Source organism: Anomalospiza imberbis, chromosome 1 (genome assembly GCF_031753505.1).
Source record: "Anomalospiza imberbis isolate Cuckoo-Finch-1a 21T00152 chromosome 1, ASM3175350v1, whole genome shotgun sequence".
NCBI lineage: Eukaryota > Metazoa > Chordata > Aves > Passeriformes > Viduidae > Anomalospiza > Anomalospiza imberbis.
The window spans coordinates 52,513,047-52,534,308 of record NC_089681.1 but is presented as its reverse complement, the minus strand read 5'-3'; the positions used below and the strand labels follow the sequence as shown (position 1 = coordinate 52,534,308).

Genomic DNA, 21,262 nt, shown 5'->3' with positions numbered 1-21,262 from the left:
CAGACTATGATTTTCTGTCTCTTAGTTCCTTTCTGCAAAGGCTTTGAAAGGTGCAGCAGGGCTGAGGCTTATGCTGAGAAGAGAGACCCACACGCCCACAGCTTGCACCAGGCTGGAGTGGGATAGCAGGAGGGTCATGTAGAAACCACTCACCCATAACAACGGGCTGAAACAGGATTCAAGCTCATGGTGAGACAACTCTTCCAGGCATCTCTGGGCAGGGGAACTAAAACAGTCTTACAAGTCATTGCCAAAAAGCACTGCAGTCCCTAGACCTGCTTCTGTCCTCTCTCTCTGAGGCTTTTGGGGAGCAGGGACAGGCACATAGAGGAAGGGGAGACTGCAGAGGGTGGCACTTTCAGCCTTCATTTTTTCCTGGTTTTAGCCAAAAGCAGCATTTGGTTGGATACAGGAAGGTAGGAGCAGGGTCTGTCTAAGAGTGGGACTTTGAACGTAAGCTTCTGGAGCAGGAAAGTGTCCTTGGCTCTGTACCTGAGCTACCTCTTGAGAAAGGAAGGGAGGGAAGGAGGGAGGAATGGACCATGAAATAGTCTGAATCTGATTGCAGTCATAATATAGTTGGCCTCCTCACTGCTGGCAGCAGTAAGCTCTCATTTTATAAGGTGAATTCAAAAATCTCTGGAGAGGTTGTCACTTTCTCAGACTACTACTATATATGCGTATACATACAGGAGAAATATATATTTCAATAGAATACAAATATTCTTAGTGTTTTACTAGGAGGTTGCAAATTCTTTTTGAAAGGAAAAAGGCTATACTTTCACACTGCTGAAAAATATGTTACACTTCTCATTCTCCAAGACTTTGCTAGCACACAAAACATTATTCTTCTCTCAGTGTCCAGGTTGTCTGTGTGAGTTGATGATGGTAAACTGCTGGCTATCTCCATTTGGCAATTGTCTTTGATACTTGCTCTGTTTTCATGGGAAAGGGTTCAGAAAAGTGAATTTTCAAGTGTAGTACCCCAGGATTTTCTTTGTATATGCCTGAAGAGGGAATCCAGAGTCCTGGGTCTCCATGGATAAAGGGTGGAAGAGCTAGCGATGATTGTCTAGCAGAACAGGGCCAAGTAGTTTCAGAGAATGGTAAGCAGAGGAAGCGGTGGTAGGAATGAAAATATGCTTGCATATACATTTAGAAATGAGCTACTATTTGATGTTCCTTGTATCAGAACCACTCTGCTTACAAATAAGGAATTCTTTTCTTAGTTAACACAGAAATTATCTTTGTACCCTTTTATGTCAGTTGACTCCATGCCCTGTGTTTAAGATGCCTCAAGGCTGGAATAGTTGTTTTCCTACAGGAGTACAAGTTTCAGCACCAATTCAACTTAGCTCAAAAAGCTAAAGTAATGCTAGTCTGGAAGCTAACATACCCAATTGTATTTTCCCTCTGTTGTTACAGTTTGGTCTGTGGAGTACCAACTCTTTAAATGTAGTTACATTTAAAGCCCACTTGGAAAGTAAGAAATATATTCTTATATATCTGTGAAAGCCATCTGACAAGAAACCCAAGCCCACTTGGTTCTCTGATGTGAAAACTGCATTATTTTGCACAGCTGGAAGGTAATGGTAAGTATCTTCCCTTTTGGACCATTTCTCAGGTCTGTAGAAGCATTAGTTTTTCTACACAAAGGGAAAAATTGATGTCATAAAATGAGTCTTGCAACAACTGTTTTTGCATTTCTGCAGGGAAAGGGTTGTGCTTTTTTCTATTGGTACATTCAGATGCAAACTGAAAAAGGCTAAGTGTAAGGGAAGGGGGTTAAAAAAAATCTGAAGTACAAAAAAATTAATAGATTGGGTGAGTGTGGAAAGATTCTGACAGACTATGTAATTAAAAAGGTTTATTTACCTTCTCCTCTGTGACCAGAAGTATAGAAAGCCCAAAGGGAGAAGAAGTGGAATGAAAAACAATATTCTGTTAATAACCCAACTGGTACAGACAAAGGAAGTGTCTGTGAGAGAGAGCAGAGGGGAAGTGGGAGAACACTGCCTGCTGTCTCCACGTTTCCTAGTAAAAACGTAGCAGAATATTATGCCTATATTCCTTCTAACTCCACATTCTGTGGAGATGCTGTCTGCACCTTTCATGACCAATGCACTTTGAGTCTCAGCCCCAGTAGGTCACCAGTCACAGTATGCTTTTGGTAGACATTTTGTGTCCTGGGGAAGGCAGAGAACTTGAACCCTTAATTCCTTTCTTTTCATGTCTTTGAGCCATAGCCTGTTCCTTGAAGTCATTGTTGTCGTGGGATTTCCTTTTAATGACCACAAACTGCATTGCCAATTGCATGTGTTTTGCCACTAAGCAATTCTTACCATTTTCTGCAGCCAATGGAAAGTACATTGCTCACAAGGACTGTGAATGGGGCAAATAATTTTGCTTTTGCAGCCTAGAAGACTTGAAAATACTGAGGCAGCATTTCCTAGTGTCAGAAGCACATTCGTGATTGATTTCGTAATTTGAGAATTAACTGGGCAGCATACTGAGATAAGTTCCTTCAAGAAAAGCTAGATCTAGATCTAAATTCTAATACTGTGTGATTACCTTCTGTTAACAACTGGACAGCAGATTTATCCAGAAGATTTGATGTAGAGGTGGAATTGAATGACCTAATAATAGGAATCTATTATGTCATGCCAAGGTCTTCAGCATCCTCCTTATATTACTTTTCATGGTGAATGCATGCGGTTGAACACCACCCATCTACATGGACCTAATGGTGATCAGGATGTGGGATGGCTATTGGCAGATCTAAGGAAAAGCAGCAAACTGAAAGACAGCTACTGTGGTTTCCCAGACTATGTTGATTTAAACAAACATGGCTGTTGCATGGACTAGCCCAGTGCTTTTGAAGGAGAAAATGCAGACATGGACATCCTCTTCCTTTGATGTTCATTTTTACAATCTTCTTCAAGTGGGCCCTGAAGTTTGATGCCGTTTTTAGCATTCATTTGAATAGATTGAAATTACTCCGAGCCACTACACTGTAAAACTCCACAGTTTGGAAAGGCATGGGGCAGTCCTGCTGAAAGCCAGAAAAAAAAACCCAGAGAACAAAGAACAGCTACAATAAATAATAATGTTCTGAAAATAAATTACCAGAAAGACTGAGAGCCTGCCACCATAAACATTATTTTACAGGAAATGACAGTTCCTTGAAAATATTGAGCATAATTCTCTAAGGGAGAGAGAAAAACAACAAACCCTTTTCAATTTTAGAATTGCCAATGATGTCAAGGCTAAACCATTTCTGTCTTGTGATCTTACTAGATGGTCTCTGAATACAAGTGCATCAAGAATATAAATGTAACTCTTCCTGTAACACTGGATCCAGCAGCTGTAGTCTGAGCACGGCCTTTACAGTGTGACGGTTGGTTATCTGCCATGGTTTAACCCCAGCTGGCAATGAAGTACCATCCTGATGCTCACTTATTCTCCCTTGGTGGGATGCATGACAGAATTGGAAGGGTAAAAGTGAGAAAACCCATGCCTTGGGATAAAGACAGTTTAAAGGTAAAGGAAAAGCTGTGCACACAAGCAAAGGAAAACAAGGAATTTATTCACCACATCCTATGGGCAGGCAGGTGTTCGGCCATCTCCAGGAAAGCAGGGCTCCATCACTCTTAACAGTAACTTGGAAAGACAAACACCTCTTCCTTCTACTTCCCCCAGCTCTATATACTGAGCATGATGCCCTATGGTATGGAATGTCCCTTGGCCTGTTGGGGTCAGTTGTCCTGGCTGTGTCCTCTCCCAACTTCTCACACACCCTCAGCCTTCTCATTGGTGATGTGGCGTGAGAGGTAGTAAAGACTTTGACTCTATGTAAGTGCTGCTCAGCAATATAATAACTAAAACATCCCTGAATGACCAACACTGTTTTCCTCACGAATTCAAAACACGGCCCCATACCAGCTACTGTGAAGAAAATTAACTCTACCCCAGCCAAAGCCAGCACACCAAATTAGCAGCATTTTAGCCTTATTTCAGCAGCTCATCCAGGAGAGACACAGCTGCACTGAACTCTTTTCTTAGGATTTGTTATAAAGACACTGCCCCTTCAAACATGCTACCTGCATGTCTTAATGGCTGGCACCTGCATTTTGGGTTGGAGATCTGTGACTGGGTGCATGAGACAAGTAGGAAGGGGAGAAGAGGGAAAACTGGTGTAAACCCTGTCCTCTCCTTTTGAATAGGCTGTGTGACTGCAGAGGTCATGGATGGCGTGTATCCCTCCTAGCTATGGGATGTCTCCAAGCTGACACATATTTCACACAGACACTCAAAAGGACTACAACTATTTCTGCCCCTCTTTGTTCATTAGACAATAGTCTGCTTCTAAAAATTGGTTCTGAGCCTTGAGGACACTGCTTGTGCCTTTCTTATGCTCAGGTAACAGTCAACGCTGGCACCTAAAAGCTCTGCATTAACTTAGAAACTTGTGTTTTACTAAATACTCCAGCATGTAAGCAGGGAAAGTATAAAACAATCATGGTTCATGGGGGACTTCTCTTCCTATTTTTAGACTACTTTACACATACATTTTTGAGTAAGAGAACTGTCACTTCCACCACAATAGTGGTTTAATAACTGTAAAAACCATTTGATTACTGTCTTTGTACAAGTTTTTCTTGCAAGAAAGAAGTTTGAAAACAAAGCAAAGACAGGAGAGAATAAGCCTCCTGTCTTAGAGAAAACATTTCTCTAATGAGAAACTGAAGGTCATTCCTCTTATCTAGTCTGTTTTCATCTGCAAAGAGACATGCATCACGTTTAATAAAATATTTGATCCCAGCCAAAGAGTTCCTATCCTTCTCCATTGGTTTTAGTTCTTTGCTCTGTTTGCAAATAAGCAGAGGTCACTTTAATATGGGTTTGGGAAATAGTGAGAGAAAAACAGCCTGGAAAACCACTGAGAAGTTGTTACTATTATTTATTACACTATGGGAATTTTACAAATAGATAGATGACATGGAAGAAGAGAAAGATTTTTCCCTTCCCAGGTATACTTGTAACAGAAGGAGGAATCAAGGGAAGGGCAAAAAAGAGATCTCCCTGTCTTGTCCCTAGAATGATAAAGCTCAGTTCTGCTTCCAACTTCCATGACATTTGAAGCATCTCATTCTCAATCTGTGCTCAGAGCGTTTGAGTCAGGTATTTCACTGTAGTTCTAGGTGGGTCCTAGGTCTAGGCAAAATCCAGTCTTGTCTTATTTACCATACCTGGTTACCTGTGCTTTGATGTCCAAGGTGGAGTAGTGACAGTGGTAGTCTAGGTTACTCTTTTGTGTCTCTGAACTACAAAGCCAACATGTTTTTATCACCTTGGATAAGGTGATAAAATATATAAAATATTTATATATTATAGCATAACACTAAACTTTATATAAAATACAAAGTTTAGCATTATCTTCAACTATGTTCCTCTGTATCAAAATAAAAATACATCATATAATGACAGTAGAAAAATTAAATTTTTTAAAGACATATTAAAAATGTCTTTTCTCCCTCCGACTTTTCTCTTTTTTGTCTTTCTAGTCCTTTTTTACAGTAAACAGAACTTTTATTTTTTAAATAAAAATTTTAATTAATTGCTTTTGCCACTCTTCTGGAGGAAACTTGTACAGAAAAGACAGAATGTTGCAACTGATATATAAAATGTCACTGTGCTTTTCATAACTGTTCAGGATTTTCCTGAACATGCAAAAGAAGTGAGAATGCAAGTCACATGATGAGGTTCACTAGTAGAATGTTGACCATTTGCAATTTTCGGAAAGTCCATGCAGAATTTTGCAAAAAAAATGTAGTCAACTTCATGGTTGCCCAGGTGAAACACACACTTGGATAATGTAATGCCACTTAATTTTTCATTGTTAGACAGTTTGCTCAAGATTCAAGAGTTCCCCTAATGTCCAAACTAAACTGTGTTTGTAGCTGTGGGCTGATCAAAACCAGTTGCCCTCTACTGTTTCATTTTTATCATACAGTCATAGAATGGCCTGGATTGGAAGAGTCCTTAAAGATGGCCTAGTTCCAATCCCCCCTATCATAGGCAGGGATACCACTCACTAGGTCAGGTTTCTCAGGGTTCTATCCAACCTGGTCTCAAACACTTCCAGGGATGAGACATCCACAACTTCTCTGAGTAACCTGATCCACTGCCTATCACCCTGAGTAAAGCATTCATCTAATCTAAACCTCCTTTAATTTAAAACCATTGTCCCTTGTGCAGTCACCATTTGCCTGTATAAAAACTCCCTCTCCCTCCTTTTTGAAAAGCCCCCTTTAAGTACTAGAAGGTCATAATGAAGTCTTCTCAGAGCCTTTTCTTCTCCAGGCTAAACAACTCCAGCTCTTCCAGCCAGTCTGCATAGGAGAGCTGCTCCACCCCCCTGATCCTCTTCATGTTCCTCCCTAGATCCATAACAAATCCACGCCATTCATGTGCTGGGGACCCTAGAGCTGCACACAACAGTCGAGGTGGGGTCTCACCAGAGGGGAGTACATGGCAGAATCATCTCACTCAACCCTCTGCCCATGCTGCTTTTGAAGGAGCCCAGGAGAACACTCTGGGCTGTGAGTGCACATCACTGGGTGATGTCCAGCTTTCCATCCACAAGAATCCCCATGTTCTTGTCAGGGCTACTCTCAGTGAGTTCCCCTCCCAGTCTGTGCTCATGTCTGGGATTTCCCCTATCCTGATGCAGGACCTTGCACTTGGACTCGTTCAACTTCATGAGATTCTCGTGGGCTCATTTCACAAGCTTGGTCCCCCTGGATGATATCCTGTCCTTCTGTTGTTCCAACTGCACCACTTTGCTTGGTGCCATCTCCAAACCTGCTGAAGGTGCACTTAATCCCACTGTCTATGTCATTGAGGAAGATATTGAAGAGCACCTGTTTCAGGACAGAGCCCTGAGGGACACCACTTGTCACCTACCTCCAGTGGACATAGAGCCATTGACCACAACTCTCTGCCTGTGTCCATCCAGCCAATCCCTTACCCTGCTAATTTATCTTTCCAGCTGAGCTGAGTTGACCAAGGAGAGGTAAGGATGCAAAGGGCTTGTTTACTCAGCCCAATGTCAGGTATTTTGGGCTGTAGACTCATGACCTCATGGCAAAGAATGCTACTGTGCATAGCAGCCAGGCAGTTTTGGCATCCTGCTGCCCGTCTGTCCCTACTGGCTTGTAACAGGCAGGTAAACCAGGAATGGACTCACCACCAACCCTCTAGTCTTGCTAAGGAGTTAGTGGAGGGAGAGATGAGTACCTTCAGAGAAAAATCCAGCACTCTCAAAACAGGAGCTCTGGATTGCCCTCTAAAGGTGCCTGCAGCTCTCTGCTAATTTTATGGAAGACTGGGCTCCCAAGTTGAGTAGTGAAAATATTCAGGTATGTAAAACATATCACACACCTAATCTTTACATATGCCCACTTCAGCTATCAAACAAGTCACCATGAGAGCAGAAGTCTGTGCAGCAGCAGAATCACTTGAGAAAGTGCAGTGCTGCAGATCCTTTGACCTTCCTCCTGGTACCGTGTGTGTTTGAGGGCTAGGAGCCATCTACTCGAGCCTTGTAGGAATAGAACAGATGCAACAACTTGTGCTTGCTTTGCCTGTTTTGTGCCACTTGCAGGTGGCCTCATGGATTTGTCACACACAAAATACCTGAATCTCAGTACACCTCTCTGTAGAATAAAATAAAACAAACCCAAGAAATTAGTTTATGAATCCTGCAATGTCAGTCAGCTGCACATCAGCATTTGACTCTGATCCTGTGAAGCTCCTTGTGCTTTTTTGGAGATTGACTTGACCCTGTTGTGAATAATAAACCTACTCAGAAATTGAATCCACTTGCCATATTAAAAAAATGCATTTTTTTTTTCCTGGGCAGATTCAGCACTATGCTCAGTTACTATTGTCTTATTTTCAGATAGATTTTAGTATTTATAAGTGCAGAAATACAATTAGAAAAGAAAAATACAGAATTAATGGGAAAGCATAATAGAACTACCAGGGTAGGTACAACTCCTCAACATGTAGCTGAAAGGATCTATTCCCAGAATGAATTCCAAATACTGTCTCTATAATGTAAATGAAGAATGTTATATTTCTGGATAACAATCCAAAACACTCAGAAGCAGTGAAAGGAATCTCACGATCTATCAAAAAGTAGGTCTGTATATAATTCTGTCTGGTGTTTTTGGTTTTGGTGAGGTTTTTTTGTTTGCTTGGTTTTGTTGCTGTTGTTGTTTTGTGTTTGTTTGTTTGTTTGTTTTTTATTTAATGAAACAGGTTTGGCAATGCTTATGTGGGATCCAAAATATTTTCCATGTTCACATGCCTGCATTGATTTCACATTCAAATCTCAGTTTGCATCCCAGACCGTAGGAACATGCACAATCACAGAATCACAGAATCATTCAGGCTGGAAAAGATCTTTGAATCATTGAGTCTAATGACTAACCCAGCACTGCCAAGTCCTTAAGTGCCACATCTACACCTTATTGAAATACCTCAAGGGATGGTGACTCAATCACTTCCCTGGGCAGCTTGTTCCAGTGCTTGGAAACCCTTTCAGTGAAAAAATTTGTCCTAATATGCAATCCGAACCTCCCCTGGCATAACTTGGTTTCCTCTCATCTTAGACAGAAAATGATATTTAGATGATTTGGAGGGTTTTTAATTAGCATTTTTTAGTTTATAATGCCATGTTGAATCAAATTGATATCTGAATGAAGAATTAAAATTGAGTTTTTTTTTCAAACAAAATTGTTAATTAGGATTCCATCCTGTAACTCCAGTCGTGTGCTCTGTAACTTTTGTATGCTTTTTCCAGTGGTGTTCTTCTCTTAAGAATGAAGGCAGTGTTTTTCTAAGTCAAACTTGTCCTCCTGTGCCATGAAACAGATGTGTTACAAGCAGTGGTATTCCAGGTTTTCTTACACTGGTCAATGTGCCTGTCCTTTGCCAGCTTTGACTTCTTGGCTTAGAGGACAGTTTACAGTCCATGCCTGTTGTCCAGGTCACCAGTGATGTGTGTAGGGTGTCTGATCCTTGGTGTCACATGATGTTTGAGAGCACAGCATGAAGCGCTTTCCTTAGTTCAGCAGTAATTACTTGGAGCTGCTGAATATTCACTACTAAAGAAATACCTGTCTGACCACAGAAACAGTCCCTGTAAATGAATTAACAGGGATTTTTTTTTTAAAGCTGTCAGGCAGCACGCATGACTTTCCTGTTTCACCTCAAAGTGGACTAAATTTCTAGCATTATTATCTAATTATAGCACTGGTCGTTGGAATGGAAAATTATTGTTGCTTGGTTTTCCATTGTTGGTTGCTCTGGGGATAGATATCTCTGTCCAAACCAGTTAGTTTTCAAAATTATTTTTAAATGTATACTGCTGTATGGAACAACCCTGCCAGGTAATTCTTTTTTGCCTGGAGCCATTCATCAGCTGACTTCCTCTCCTACTTCTTGACTCCCTGTTTCCTACCAAGACAGGGATGAAACAAATGTGTGTGTGTGAACATATAATAATTTCCTTCCCTTTTCTTCCTCATTTTGTCCATCTCCTCCAAGCCAAGTTTATCTTCTAGTTGCTAAGGGCTTCTCTCAAGGAGTTTATCCTGGAGGGACAGGAAAAATGAGAAAAGGGGAGAGGTGAAGGACTATGTGTCTGCTCACCCATCAGGTGACTGAGCTAAGGCATGCCAGCAGCCTTCCTAGCAGAGCCCTGCTGGGGCCACTTCTCTTTCCAACCTGAATTTCCCATCTGCTTCCTTATGTTGCAGATCCACTGGAGGCTGCCTAAGGTGTGGTAACAACACACACAGATTTTATAAGGATTTTTTCAGTGTCCATTTAAAGGGATGCAAAATGACGGGTTGTGCTTTTCCAGCCCTTGCAGAAGAGCAGGTATTGCAATAGTAGGCTCTGCAGAAAAGCAGGAAGGGATGAGGTGGAAGACGTGGGGAAACTGAAAAAGAGACATCAGGCTGAAAGCATTTCATTGTCTCACTAGAAGGGAGTGCTCCCTGCCCACAAATCCCACGTGAATGAAGAGGAGTGTTTTAGGGCATGCCTGCCCACTGCCCAGCTTTCAGGAATGATGCATTTCAGTCACACTCAGCCTAAACTGGATCTGAGCTCAGGACTTGCAGGAGTTAGTGGTTTCCTTGATTGCATAGGCTCAGCTGGAAGAAGGAGTTCTGGCTGAAGCACAGGTGTGTGAAGGGATGTCTGCTCTTACACTTGGGTAATAAATCTATTATTTTACTGTTATACTGCTCCACAGAGAATTCTGGTTTTGGTCCCGCTGGATCTGCTCAGCCTCATTTCTCTCTGCACTGATGCCGCCAGCAGAAGTGTAAATTGTGACGGTGCTTCTGTGATGCAAAGGCCCAGCTCTCTGCCAGCTACTAATGATATCCCCACCACAGTAGAGCATCGCTGACAGCCATTTCCAAAGGAGTCCAGATGAATGTTTCATGTTTTAATTCCAGCTAGCTCAGATCTGTTGCATAGCTCTGTGTTTACAGCAATCTGGGCGGGAGTGTCTTGGAACTACTTAATTTCATCACGCACTTCATGATCATGTTGTAATTATCCATAGTTAAACAAATGATCTTGATTACAGAGCATGACCAGGAATAATTGTATTTAATAGCATTGTTCCAGCTTGTTTAAAAGTTTTCTTTAAAATATGCTTGAAATGTAAATGTATTAAACAGATCCTCTAAATGGTTAATTCATTTTCAGTGATGAGTAGGAAATTTATCACTTGTGTTTTTTTCAGACTGAAAAATACTCTTGACAAGCTCTGCTCTTTTACTAGACAGTTTTAATTATGTGACATGCCTGTTTGTAATTTGACAGTCTGCTCATGTTTGGGCTCTGAAAATGCAGGGGAAAATTCATGGTTCATTTTTTATTGAACAATCCTTTTAGACTTTGCACAATCTTTTGAAAAATTCTTCCAATGTATAATATGATTACATGCAGGCAGGTAAACTGTGCATGCTGAATTAGAATTATTTTTCTTAATTTTTTTATTTGATCACTACTGAGGTGTGGTGCTTAAAATTCCCTGGCATAATATGCCTCAGCAATCACAAAAATTGGATAATCTAATCAGGAAAATATTAGAAGTACTGAACTCTTGAAGCTGTCGTATACTTCTTATTCTACCAAGAAAAGAAACCTGATGATGCTTACTTGATTCGAAAGGAAAGAGCAAACACAATTCTTGTATAATTGCTCAAATTTACATCTGAGTAAATTCACAGGTATGTCATGTCACAGCTCTGTGTGAAGATCCCAATAGTTTGTCTAGCCTCTCTTGTTAATGGATGTGGAAGAGCTTTCCTGTGTTATTGATGCAGCCACACAAAAATGCCAGAGGAGCTTGGGGACGTGTTTGGTTTCCATCCATTCAGTGAGCAGCTCTGTATTGTTAGTCCTCTGCGCTGGCCACCAGACAATGCCATTTCCCTTAACCATCATAATGAATGTTGCTCCTAATGATTAACTTCTGATCTATGTGGAAGTGTTCAGTAGTCAAGAACAGATTTCCTTTATAACTGCATAGACACTAAGTGACTCTTTGAGACACCATTTGGATTCTGCCAGATTTGATGTCCTGCAAAATGTGATGAAACTGGAACTGCTTGAGTACATGACAGATCTCTCCTGTTGAGTTTTACATTATTCTCAGGTAAAGATGATAACATTTTGATGCTTCCTAATTGATCGGATTGTAAAACCCATCAGAACAAGACCAGCAATCAACATGAGTTTCTATAAATACGTATTTACTGAGTGAGATGAAAGTTCTAGACAGATTCTATGACATGAGTTGTGAACACTAACACAGGCTAGGAGGCAAATAAAATCAGACTTTTGGTAATGCATCTGATTTTAGAAAGCTTCTGCACACCCTGTGCCCAGTTCTAATTCATCTGAAATGAGTGGTGAAATTGTGAATTAATGAATGGAAGATAAATCAAGCATGGAGGAAATTTGGATGCTCCCAAGAAACTTTCCTGCTCTGCTGGGGCAGCTGAATATTTCTAAGGATGCCTACTCAGCATACATTTGAGTGGAATTAATTTCCTTATTGTAAAGCAAGACAAGCTCATAATTTAGGAAGATAAATAGTTACTGACTACTGCTGGTACTGGGGAGTTAAACTTACTCTGAACCAAAAATCAGCATGAACTATATTTTTTTTAACTTTTCTTGAACCAGAACTGAACTTGAATATTATACAATAACAGCTTCAGTCAGAGTTGAATGTGAACTAAGCTTAAAAACTGAATTGCTTGACTCCTGGTGAGCCACTGAAGGTTGTTCCCCCAGCCGCTGACAGGACTGAGCAGGAGGAGAATAGGTACGAGGAGCAGGATGTTTTCATGTATTCTTAGGGAGCACGGATCAAGAGACATAACACGCTAGGTAATCATCACTGCAAATGTTAAAGCCATTTCCTTCCCCACAGGTCCCCAAAGCAGGACTCTCATATTGTAAGAATAACAAATATAAACCAGAACTATACAGCAGTGACTGCCCTGAAAGGCTTCAGTAACTTCTCCAGCCTCTCAGTGGAACTTAATGCCTTGCTGCCTCTTTATATAGAGGAGTTTTATTTCTTCAGCTAGTTTAGCACTCCTTTATGGAGCTCGCCAACTGAACGGATTGTGTGATCATGTAATATATACATATATACATGTATCCATAGTGAAGCCCTTGTTATATAATTCAGAGTCTCTGACTGTTAGAACAAAGGCATGGGTTCATCATTCAAACAGCCAAGCAAACACGAAAGCTCAGGCAATTAGAAGCTGTATTCCTGAACAGCACTGTTTTGGACAGTCAGGTCAATACAGTCGACTTCCACCACCAATTCTAAATTATTATATTCTACCTAATGGAATTGGTGGCACAATACATTCTGGACTTTCTTTTCCCCCCAGGTAGCTCTCTTGGCCCCTGACTCTATTCGCTGCTACTGATTTTGACTACTGGATGGAGTGGTAACAACATTTTTCAAAAGAAACTCCAAGCTATCACTACAGAGAAGGTGACAAGATGAGGTAGAGCAAATGTTTTCATGGCTGAGGCTTGTTATTTTATAAAAGTAAGATCTTTTTCCCACTCTTTATTAAGGTTTCATCAACCTCCCCAGTGCTGAAAATGTTTTCAACTAAGGTGGGTGTTACACATCGGAGGGACTGAGATCCTGGTAGCTGAAAGTAAGGGAAAGAAATGCTGGTAGGTGATGAGATAGCTACATCCACTGCTAGCACATTTACTGGATGCTGAAGGACTCACACAGACTGGCAGTTTTCTGTGGTTTGCAGAGGGAAAGAGGAAAACTGTGTGATTTCAGTAAGTTGTATGCCTTTAGGGAGGAAGCAAACCTCTTGCTTTATATTCCAATTGCTTTTATGTCACTTTAAAAAACTGGCATTAGCTAAATAAGCTCCTGGCCTGTTTCTAATCATTGTTCTCTATTATGTACACTTAATCCAACAGACACTTTCCTCATTAATTCAGTTTCTCTTTTTATATTTTAGTCAGTCCTGTGCTTTATTGCTTCCACGCTGGCTAAAGTGCCCCTCCAATTTTCAACGCATTTATTGTTTCTGTCAACAGCTGAGTACAGAAGGTGCACACAATTCTTGGTAAGGCTTCATGTGTTTCTTTATACTTCTTACCACTCCAGAGGTGTGTGGTTGGACGATGGATGTTTTGTTGTTCTCTCACAATTCTGTGTATGCAAACAGTTAACTCCCAGCAGCTGTGGGAGAGAGATGTTCTTACTTACACGAAAGACATTTTAGCCAAAAGGTGGCACTGCGGCTGCATAGATTTTGCAGTAGATGAACAGTCTGGTAAAATGTAAGAAGCCACGCAATGCATTTATGTAAACTCCTCTTTTCATACAGTGTAAATGGAAAGTATTGAAAACTGGCTAATTAATTCCCAAACAATTAGCTTAAAACCAATGCTTTCTGAAGTAAAGAATTCGGTAACTCTACTATAAAGATAACAAATATTTCATCCTGGCTTTAGTTAATTTGAAAAGCTCAAAACCAAAACAAAAACAACAAAACAAAACAAAAAGCCCCAAACCCAATCAATATCTGAAAATGTGTTGCCAAAGGGCACAGAATGTTTCAGCTGTGCATGTATCCTACACACAGAGACTACTATTAACTGCTGCTTTGTAGCCTTTAACACAAGGAGAGCTTCCTTGGGAACTTAAATTTTTTAAGATGGATCCTGTGGTCTCAAAACAATGCTGGGATTGACTTTACCACAGGCTGATCAGACACTTAAGCAGATTAAGTACTTGCTGATCGTAGTGTTCTGCCATGGACAGACACCATCACTAGATGTGTTCACAAAGATTGATGTGCACAGAAGACTGAGAATCACATATCCAGGTTTGGTTCGTGGTGGAGATGTGTGAGTAGGCCATGCTGGGCCAGAATGTGGTGAGGGAGAGAGCAACCTCCACAGGCTGTGCCCTGACACCGAGGTGTCACATTCATCCTGCTAGGACAGGGCTTCCTTACAATCCCTGTTAAGACAGATGGAGGTTACATTTTAACTCCACACACTGCCTGTGAGCTGACTGTACCTCCTCAGAGGAGGCTCAGGCTCTGGTGATAGGATTCCTTTTATCAGACTCATTAGGCACATGGAATTGTTGTCTGTAGCTGATTTTTCTTAACTTTCCTGAGAATTTTCATATATGTAAGTCTAGAGTTCTTTATTTTTCAAATATAGTCATACCAGATTCTGTTAGCATGTTACATAATATTTGAATATACAAATAATTGCCATTATTCATAAAACTAAAGTCAGATGTCTACATGGCTCAACACTTGTCATTTGAACCCCCCCAAATGCATAGTTTTAATTTTTTTCTTTAAAAGACCCTTTGTATTTCCCTGTGAGTCATGTTCATGTTTGCAATCATTTTTGTCTGCAAGAAGGATACGAAAATACTTTCTTTTAGAAAGCACAGGAAAGCAAAATATGCTTAAGTAATTATAAGGGGAAAAAAGACCCCAAAACAAACATTCATACAAGACTTCAAGAGCAAAATTTAGGACTCTTTACATTTGAAGTAAGACTGGATGAGGTCCTTCACCAGGAGGAAGGACTGAGAAATTATGTCAAGAACCACTGCTCCTGCTTTCTCTGACCCCAGAGTGAAGTTACCTAAAGCACTGCCCCCCGGAAGAGGATGTTCAATCTAAACTTCCCTCATATAAGTGTGAGGGATTGCAATACATTGCCAAAAATGAAACACATTTTTACTTGTATTGATAATAACATTACTAACTTTCTATTTTGCAGCACTGCTATTTCAACCCTGCCTGTGAGGTTCATTCAGTGCACGCACAGGGACACACAAGCTGGGCCTTGAAGCGGTCCCTTTAAACCCACAGCATTTTCTAACCAGCATCGTATTTTAAAGGGTAAAAAGCTTTCCAGAAAAGTCAAATACATTCCAGCCACCGGAGATCTAATTTTTTTCCAGGCGACAATTTTCTTGTGGACCTAAATGTGCTGCTGAAAAGGGAGGGGGAAGGAGGGGGGAGAAGGAGGAGGGGCAGAAAGTGAACAGATTAGAGAAAAGAATCAAGAAAATCAAGAAAAAAACCTGTTAGAAAAAAACCTGTTAGAAAAAAACCCAATCAAGAAAAAAACCTGTTAGCAATAAAAATTTAAACAAAAAAAAAAAAAAAAAGCTAAGAAAAAAACATTAACACCCCTCCCCAGAACCAACACGAAAAGAAGCGTTAGGGAAAACCGGCGAAGTTTTCAGCGCAGAACGGGAGCCGGCGCGGTGGCAGGACGGTCCCCGCGGAGGGGCGCGCAGGCAGGGGCGGGGGCGGAGGAGGCGCGGAGCGGAGCGGGGCGGGGCGGGGCGCGGGGCAATTCCCTGGCGCGGCGCGGGGCGCTCCGTGGGTGCCGCCGGCTGGGCCCGCGCCGTCGGGCGAGCGGGGGAGGGCGGTGGGGGGAGCCCCGAAGGGGCGGGCGTGTGCGTGCTCCGGGCCGGGGGTGCGGCGCAGCGCTGCTTGCATGGGCTGCCGCCGGGATGCGACGGGAGGCGTGAGGCGGCGCGGCTGAGGCGAGGAGGGGACGGGCGATGCTCCGCCGCCGCGGCGGCTCCGCTCACGGGCGGCCCTAGGAGCGGCGGTGGCGCGCAGAGAGGGACGGCTCTCCGGCCGGCCGCGACCCCCGCCCGCCGCGATGGCCAGCGAGGTGGTGTGCGGGCTCACCTTCCGGCTGCTCCTGCCCGTGTGCTTGACTGCCGGTACGTCCCTCCCTCCCTCCTTCCGTGGGTCCCCGGGCGGGTGCGCGTCCCGGGGCCGTGGAACCGCCGTCGCTGCCCGCCGGCGGCTTGGGGGATGCTCCGCTCTCCTTCCTCGTGGCATCTCCCCCCTTCCGCTATTTCTCCGAGAAACTTTAAATTTCGTAACTCGCCCCTAATCTCTTATATATTTGTTGTTGCTATTCATTTTTGTCGCCGTTGTTGTCCACCCGGGGGTGCTTTTCGCTCGGAACAGCTGCCGCTGCTTTCCGAGTCCCGCGTCGTCCCGCATCCTCGGGCAAGGCGTGGGAGAGAGGAGGATTCAGGGTTTGCCCTCCCGGCAGGCTGATTCTGCCGCCGTGTTAGGGTTTCGGGGGTACTTTGTAAAGGGAAGAGTGAGTGTCTTTCAGAAGGAGCAGTTCTCAAATTTACGGAGGTTTTCAGGAGGTGGATTTTCCTTACTTAGAGAGAGAGAAATTTCAGTCTATTAAATCGCGTTACTTAGCAGGCGGCCATCCAAGAAACTAATTATTTTTGGATGGAGAACTGCGGTGTCCAGCCATGGGTGAATATGTTAATATTAATCCGTGCCCTCCGCACAATTTGAAAAAACTCTGCAGAAGTCCCGATTGCCCGTTAGATCGCAGGACGACGGGCTGGCCTCGAAAGCCGCGGCTGCGGAGGGCAGCTCGGCGGGTGCTGGTGGCCGCCGGCGCGGTGCGGGGCTGTGGGGCGGGAGATGGGGAAGGGGTTCGGGAATGGCACGGCGCAGAGAGAAACCCGTCGATGGTCAGCCCCGCGTCACGCATCCTCCGCGGGCGGCGGAGCGGTGCCGGCCGTACCTTGCGCGGTAGCCGCGGGGCTCCCGGGCTGGTCCCGGGCCGCCGCTAGCCCCTTCCCGGCCGCACGGAGCGGGCGCCGAACGTCCGGGCTGCCGGGAGCGACTCCCACTCTCCGTGCGGCCTCGCCGTCCTTCCAGGACCGCGCTGCCCAGCGGCCCCCGAAAAACGCATCCTTCCCAGGACTTTGCCCTTGACTAACCCCATGGTGGCCCGGCCAGCGCCTCTGTATTTCCACTTCTTTTCCTCCACCCTGCCTGGGAGCTGCCCAGCACTCTGGTTCCAGGTGCCCTCCCCTGCCTCCGACTTCTCCTCCGGGAAGGAGGACGCGGATCCCATCCTCAGCCCCGCTGGAAGCATGCGGGACCCAGGGCGCTCCCTGGTGCCTCGCAGTGTGCAGCCCTCCTGATTTCTCGGCCTGGCCGTGAACATGCACTTTCCGCCGTCACTTTGCCTGAGGCCGTGCGGTGGGTGCTGTTAGCACGGTTGTATGAGGGATGAGATGGAGGCAGCTTTTCAGACCATCACCAGCATCTGCACCCGCTTTCTGCTCCTTCTGGAGCCCGTGGCCTCCCCGCAGGTGCCCAGCCCTAGGCTTGGGTGGCTGCCACTGGTGCTGGGAAGGTCACAGCTCCACTGATCCATGACAGCAAATGAGGGGCTTTAAGGCTGTCCCAGGGCAACCAGGTGTCTGTGCCTTGGTGGCTGGTGTGCAGAAACGCTGTGTGTGGAGGAGCTGGGTGGTAGTGCATGGGGCAGGTGGTGGGAAGCCCTCAAAGCCAAGGGGTGGGGGTGTCAGGCAGGTCTTGCAGTGCCAGTATTAGTCATAGAGCTAACTCCCTGTTTGTAATCAGCTGGGCCCCATATTTTCTTTAAATTTGTGAAGATCTTTAGAGTGTGAGGATGAATTTACTGGAAAGATGTGGGGCAAAGAAAAGATTCTGGAAAAGAAATGGTGTTTAGGTGAATTTTTAAAGTATTATTCTAATAATATAATAGGTTAGGTTATTTTATATTGAAAAGGAGAAGTATTATTCTGTCAACTGCTCAATCAGACTCTTTCTGTATCAAAACAAGTTCAGATAAAATGGTTTTGCTGTCCGTATTCCCGATATTTAGTAATGCAGAAGTACTTTCGCATTGCAGTAATACTTACACAGATGAGAACTGCTGTTGTCATGAATTGCTTATGCTCATAAATCTTACTTATCTGAGGATTAATTGAAATATAAAACCTGAAAGAGGCACTTCCCATTTTCAGTATGAAAAAGAAATCCCACTGTGGAACTTTCGAGTTTGGACCTAGCGATCTTGTTCAGTTGGATTTGAGATAGGAATTAATAAGTGGACAAACAGCTTTTCTCTTACTTTAGTTTACTGTGTCTGTAGGTGTTATTTTTTTCCGCTTTACAAACTCTTAGCAGAGCCCTCACTAGGGTGAAACACAGTTCAGCTGGCTTCACTCTTGCACTTACCTTGTGTCTGCACCTGAGTTATCCCTGAGCCAGTGCTCTCTTCCTTTCCAAAGCATCAAGGAAGTGTTTCATGGGCTTCTGGAAAAGGCTTTTCAGAGTGATGGTTTTTTTGTATGACTTAGGAGGAGGTTACATCCGCAGCTGAAAAGCTGCCACAAGGACTCACTGCGAGACTGATGCTCTTGTGTCTCCTGCCCCTGTCTGGGCAGTGAATGTGTCTGGCACTGCCAAAAGGGTGGAAATACAGAGTGGTTCTTTTGGTTCAGAATCCATTGTGTGTGATTTTAAAATGCTCAATTACTACATTTTCTTATCATGGTATAATTTGCTTTTTTTGTTTCTAAGACTAGAAAGCAATGAGGTTAGAGAGCCCTGACCAGGTGTGTGGAGGGCAATGGCAGCTGTGGCAAACTCCTTAAAAATAATACATCTGCTAAGCTGAAAATGGATTCTTTAAATACTGTTAAAATGGTTAATGCTTTAAGTATTAATACCTTGAATACCTAAAGTTTACATGCTTAAAATAAATGCTAATGCTAGTTTGCATTTATGAAAAAATACCAGTTTGCTGGGATGAGATACTTTCCAAGCACTGATCAGTACCATGTATCTGAGAAAACGTAATTCCTTGTAAGAATTTTTAAGATCAGATCTGTAGCACTGAAGAGTCTAATCTTGTGCAGGTAAGCCTAGATGTTTCCATTTAAAGCTCAAGAGTGATGGGTCTTGAGTATCTGATGAAGACAGGAAACTTAACATGCACAAAATGAAAGGCTTTGGAGATTGAAAAGCTTATTGTAGGCTTATGACTTCAAGGTCGATCCTGTCATGTTATTTTCATGATAAAAATCTTGTGTTCAGTCCAATGTGATCCTAATAGTAACTTAGAGTAATGTGAAACTTAGTGCAAGTAGAGTAGTGTGTTCTGTAATAAGACCAAGAGAGTTGGGTACTTTATTGGATTTTTTTAAGTGTGATTACTACAATGTGCTATCTTTTCTGTACTGTAATAGAACAATGCTGAAAAAATGAAAAACAAAATAGAGGAGAGGGAACTTTTGCCACTGGTTGTGGAAAGTGGGCTTTTTGTATTTTCTCTTTTTAAAGCTTGAGCCTTGATGTGAACCTGTCTTTTTTTTTGTTACTTGCATGTACTTGAAAAATGTAAGAAGTGATTTTTTGTGTTGAAGTAAGTCATCAGAACAATCTTTTGGTAATTGCTTTCTTTGGTTTATAGAGACTTGAACCACAAAGCTGGCTTACTTGATAACAGTTTTTAATTATACTGCTTCTAATTGGTTTTGTTCACACACAATTCATTAGTTTTCTCTTAAGCAAAATATGGTTATTTTCAAATGGGGTGCTGGGGGAAAAAATGCTTTGGACATTTTTCCAGAGGATGGCTTTCTCTGGGTTTTGACTGATGCTGTTGGATTGTGTGTTATCAGTAAATGGGCTTCAGTGAGGTAGTTGCCTGCGCCAAATGCTTCCCAGAAGTTACACTTGCTTTCTGAACTATTGAGTTTTGACCCAGATGAACTAAGAATTGTAGAAGGTTCTAGAAAGTTTAGAGTTTTCTGAGGGGTTGAGTGCAGGTATTAGTGTTTTGAAAGCAATGGCAGGTAAAAAAAAAAAAAACTTCAAAATTTTTTTGGTGACAGAGTTCAGATATTATTTGGAAATTTTCACAACTGTCTTTGAGCCAAATACTTAAACTCCTGATAAATACCAGGAATTCTTCATTTTATTTCTTTTATTTTTCTTTCCAACATCTAGTACTAATGAGAATGATATTGGATGAATCAGAATTAGCATCTCTTCAGGATATGAACAATATGTTACAGAGAACATTTCTTAAATCATTACAGTATTTTCAAAAATACATATATTCACCTGCTGGAAATGCCTCAGTGGGAGTGAGGTCTGTGTTCTGCCTCAGAAGGAAAAGGTAGATTCCGGGATGCTTGGGTGATCTTTTATCCCCAAATTAACAAATATTGATGAAAATTTGGAAGGGGAAATATCTGAATTATTACATTACCAGGTATGAAAATGCCTCTTAATTTACATGTTTGAAGTGTGTTTTGGAATCTGATAGTATGTGTTCTGCTGCTTTGAATTTCTGCTACGCACATTTGCTATAGAGAGAATAAATTGGACAGCTGTAATACTAAGGCATGCCTGTGGAGGCAGTCAACCACGCTGTGCTTGGATTATTATTTGTTTTGTGCTTTTCACTGATTTCACTGGAGGTGGCTGTTCAAGAAATGATCATAGAATATGATTTTTTGTTGTAGTTTTCAGGTGACTAAATGATTTTTATGTGCCTGTCTGCAGATGGTGTCATGGTGATGATGTTGTGATGCAGGACTGTTCAGACTAGAGGGCATTTTGTGTAGGGGCATTGCATGTGACAATGTATACATACATATCAAAAAACTTTGACATATTTTTAAAGTTGAAATAAACTTCCTGTAGATGGGGAAAGTCATGCTTATTATGCTCCAAAATCAGCCAGTTACTGAAAAGAAGGCAAAGATCAGACTGGTGGGGTTTTTTTTTGTCATAATGGTGACATTTGG

At 42.6% G+C, this 21,262-nt stretch overlaps 1 protein-coding gene across 12 annotated transcripts in view; it reads left to right on the top strand.

Moving 5' to 3' along the window:
• The first annotated feature begins 16,098 nt into the window (after positions 1 to 16,098).
• Positions 16,099 to 21,262, top strand: part of PIEZO2 (piezo type mechanosensitive ion channel component 2) — a 287,266-nt gene continuing 282,102 nt past the window's right edge. For 5 of the 12 annotated variants that reach the window (XM_068192503.1, XM_068192518.1, XM_068192513.1 and 2 more), the window contains exon 1: positions 16,105 to 16,369. In XM_068192503.1, coding sequence (XP_068048604.1) covers positions 16,306 to 16,369 — 64 coding nt within the window. In that variant the 5' untranslated portion in view covers positions 16,105 to 16,305. Of the gene's footprint in view, positions 16,370 to 21,262 lie in introns of all 12 variants that reach the window. The other 7 variants (XM_068192556.1, XM_068192533.1, XM_068192548.1 and 4 more) reach the window with 3 other exon arrangements.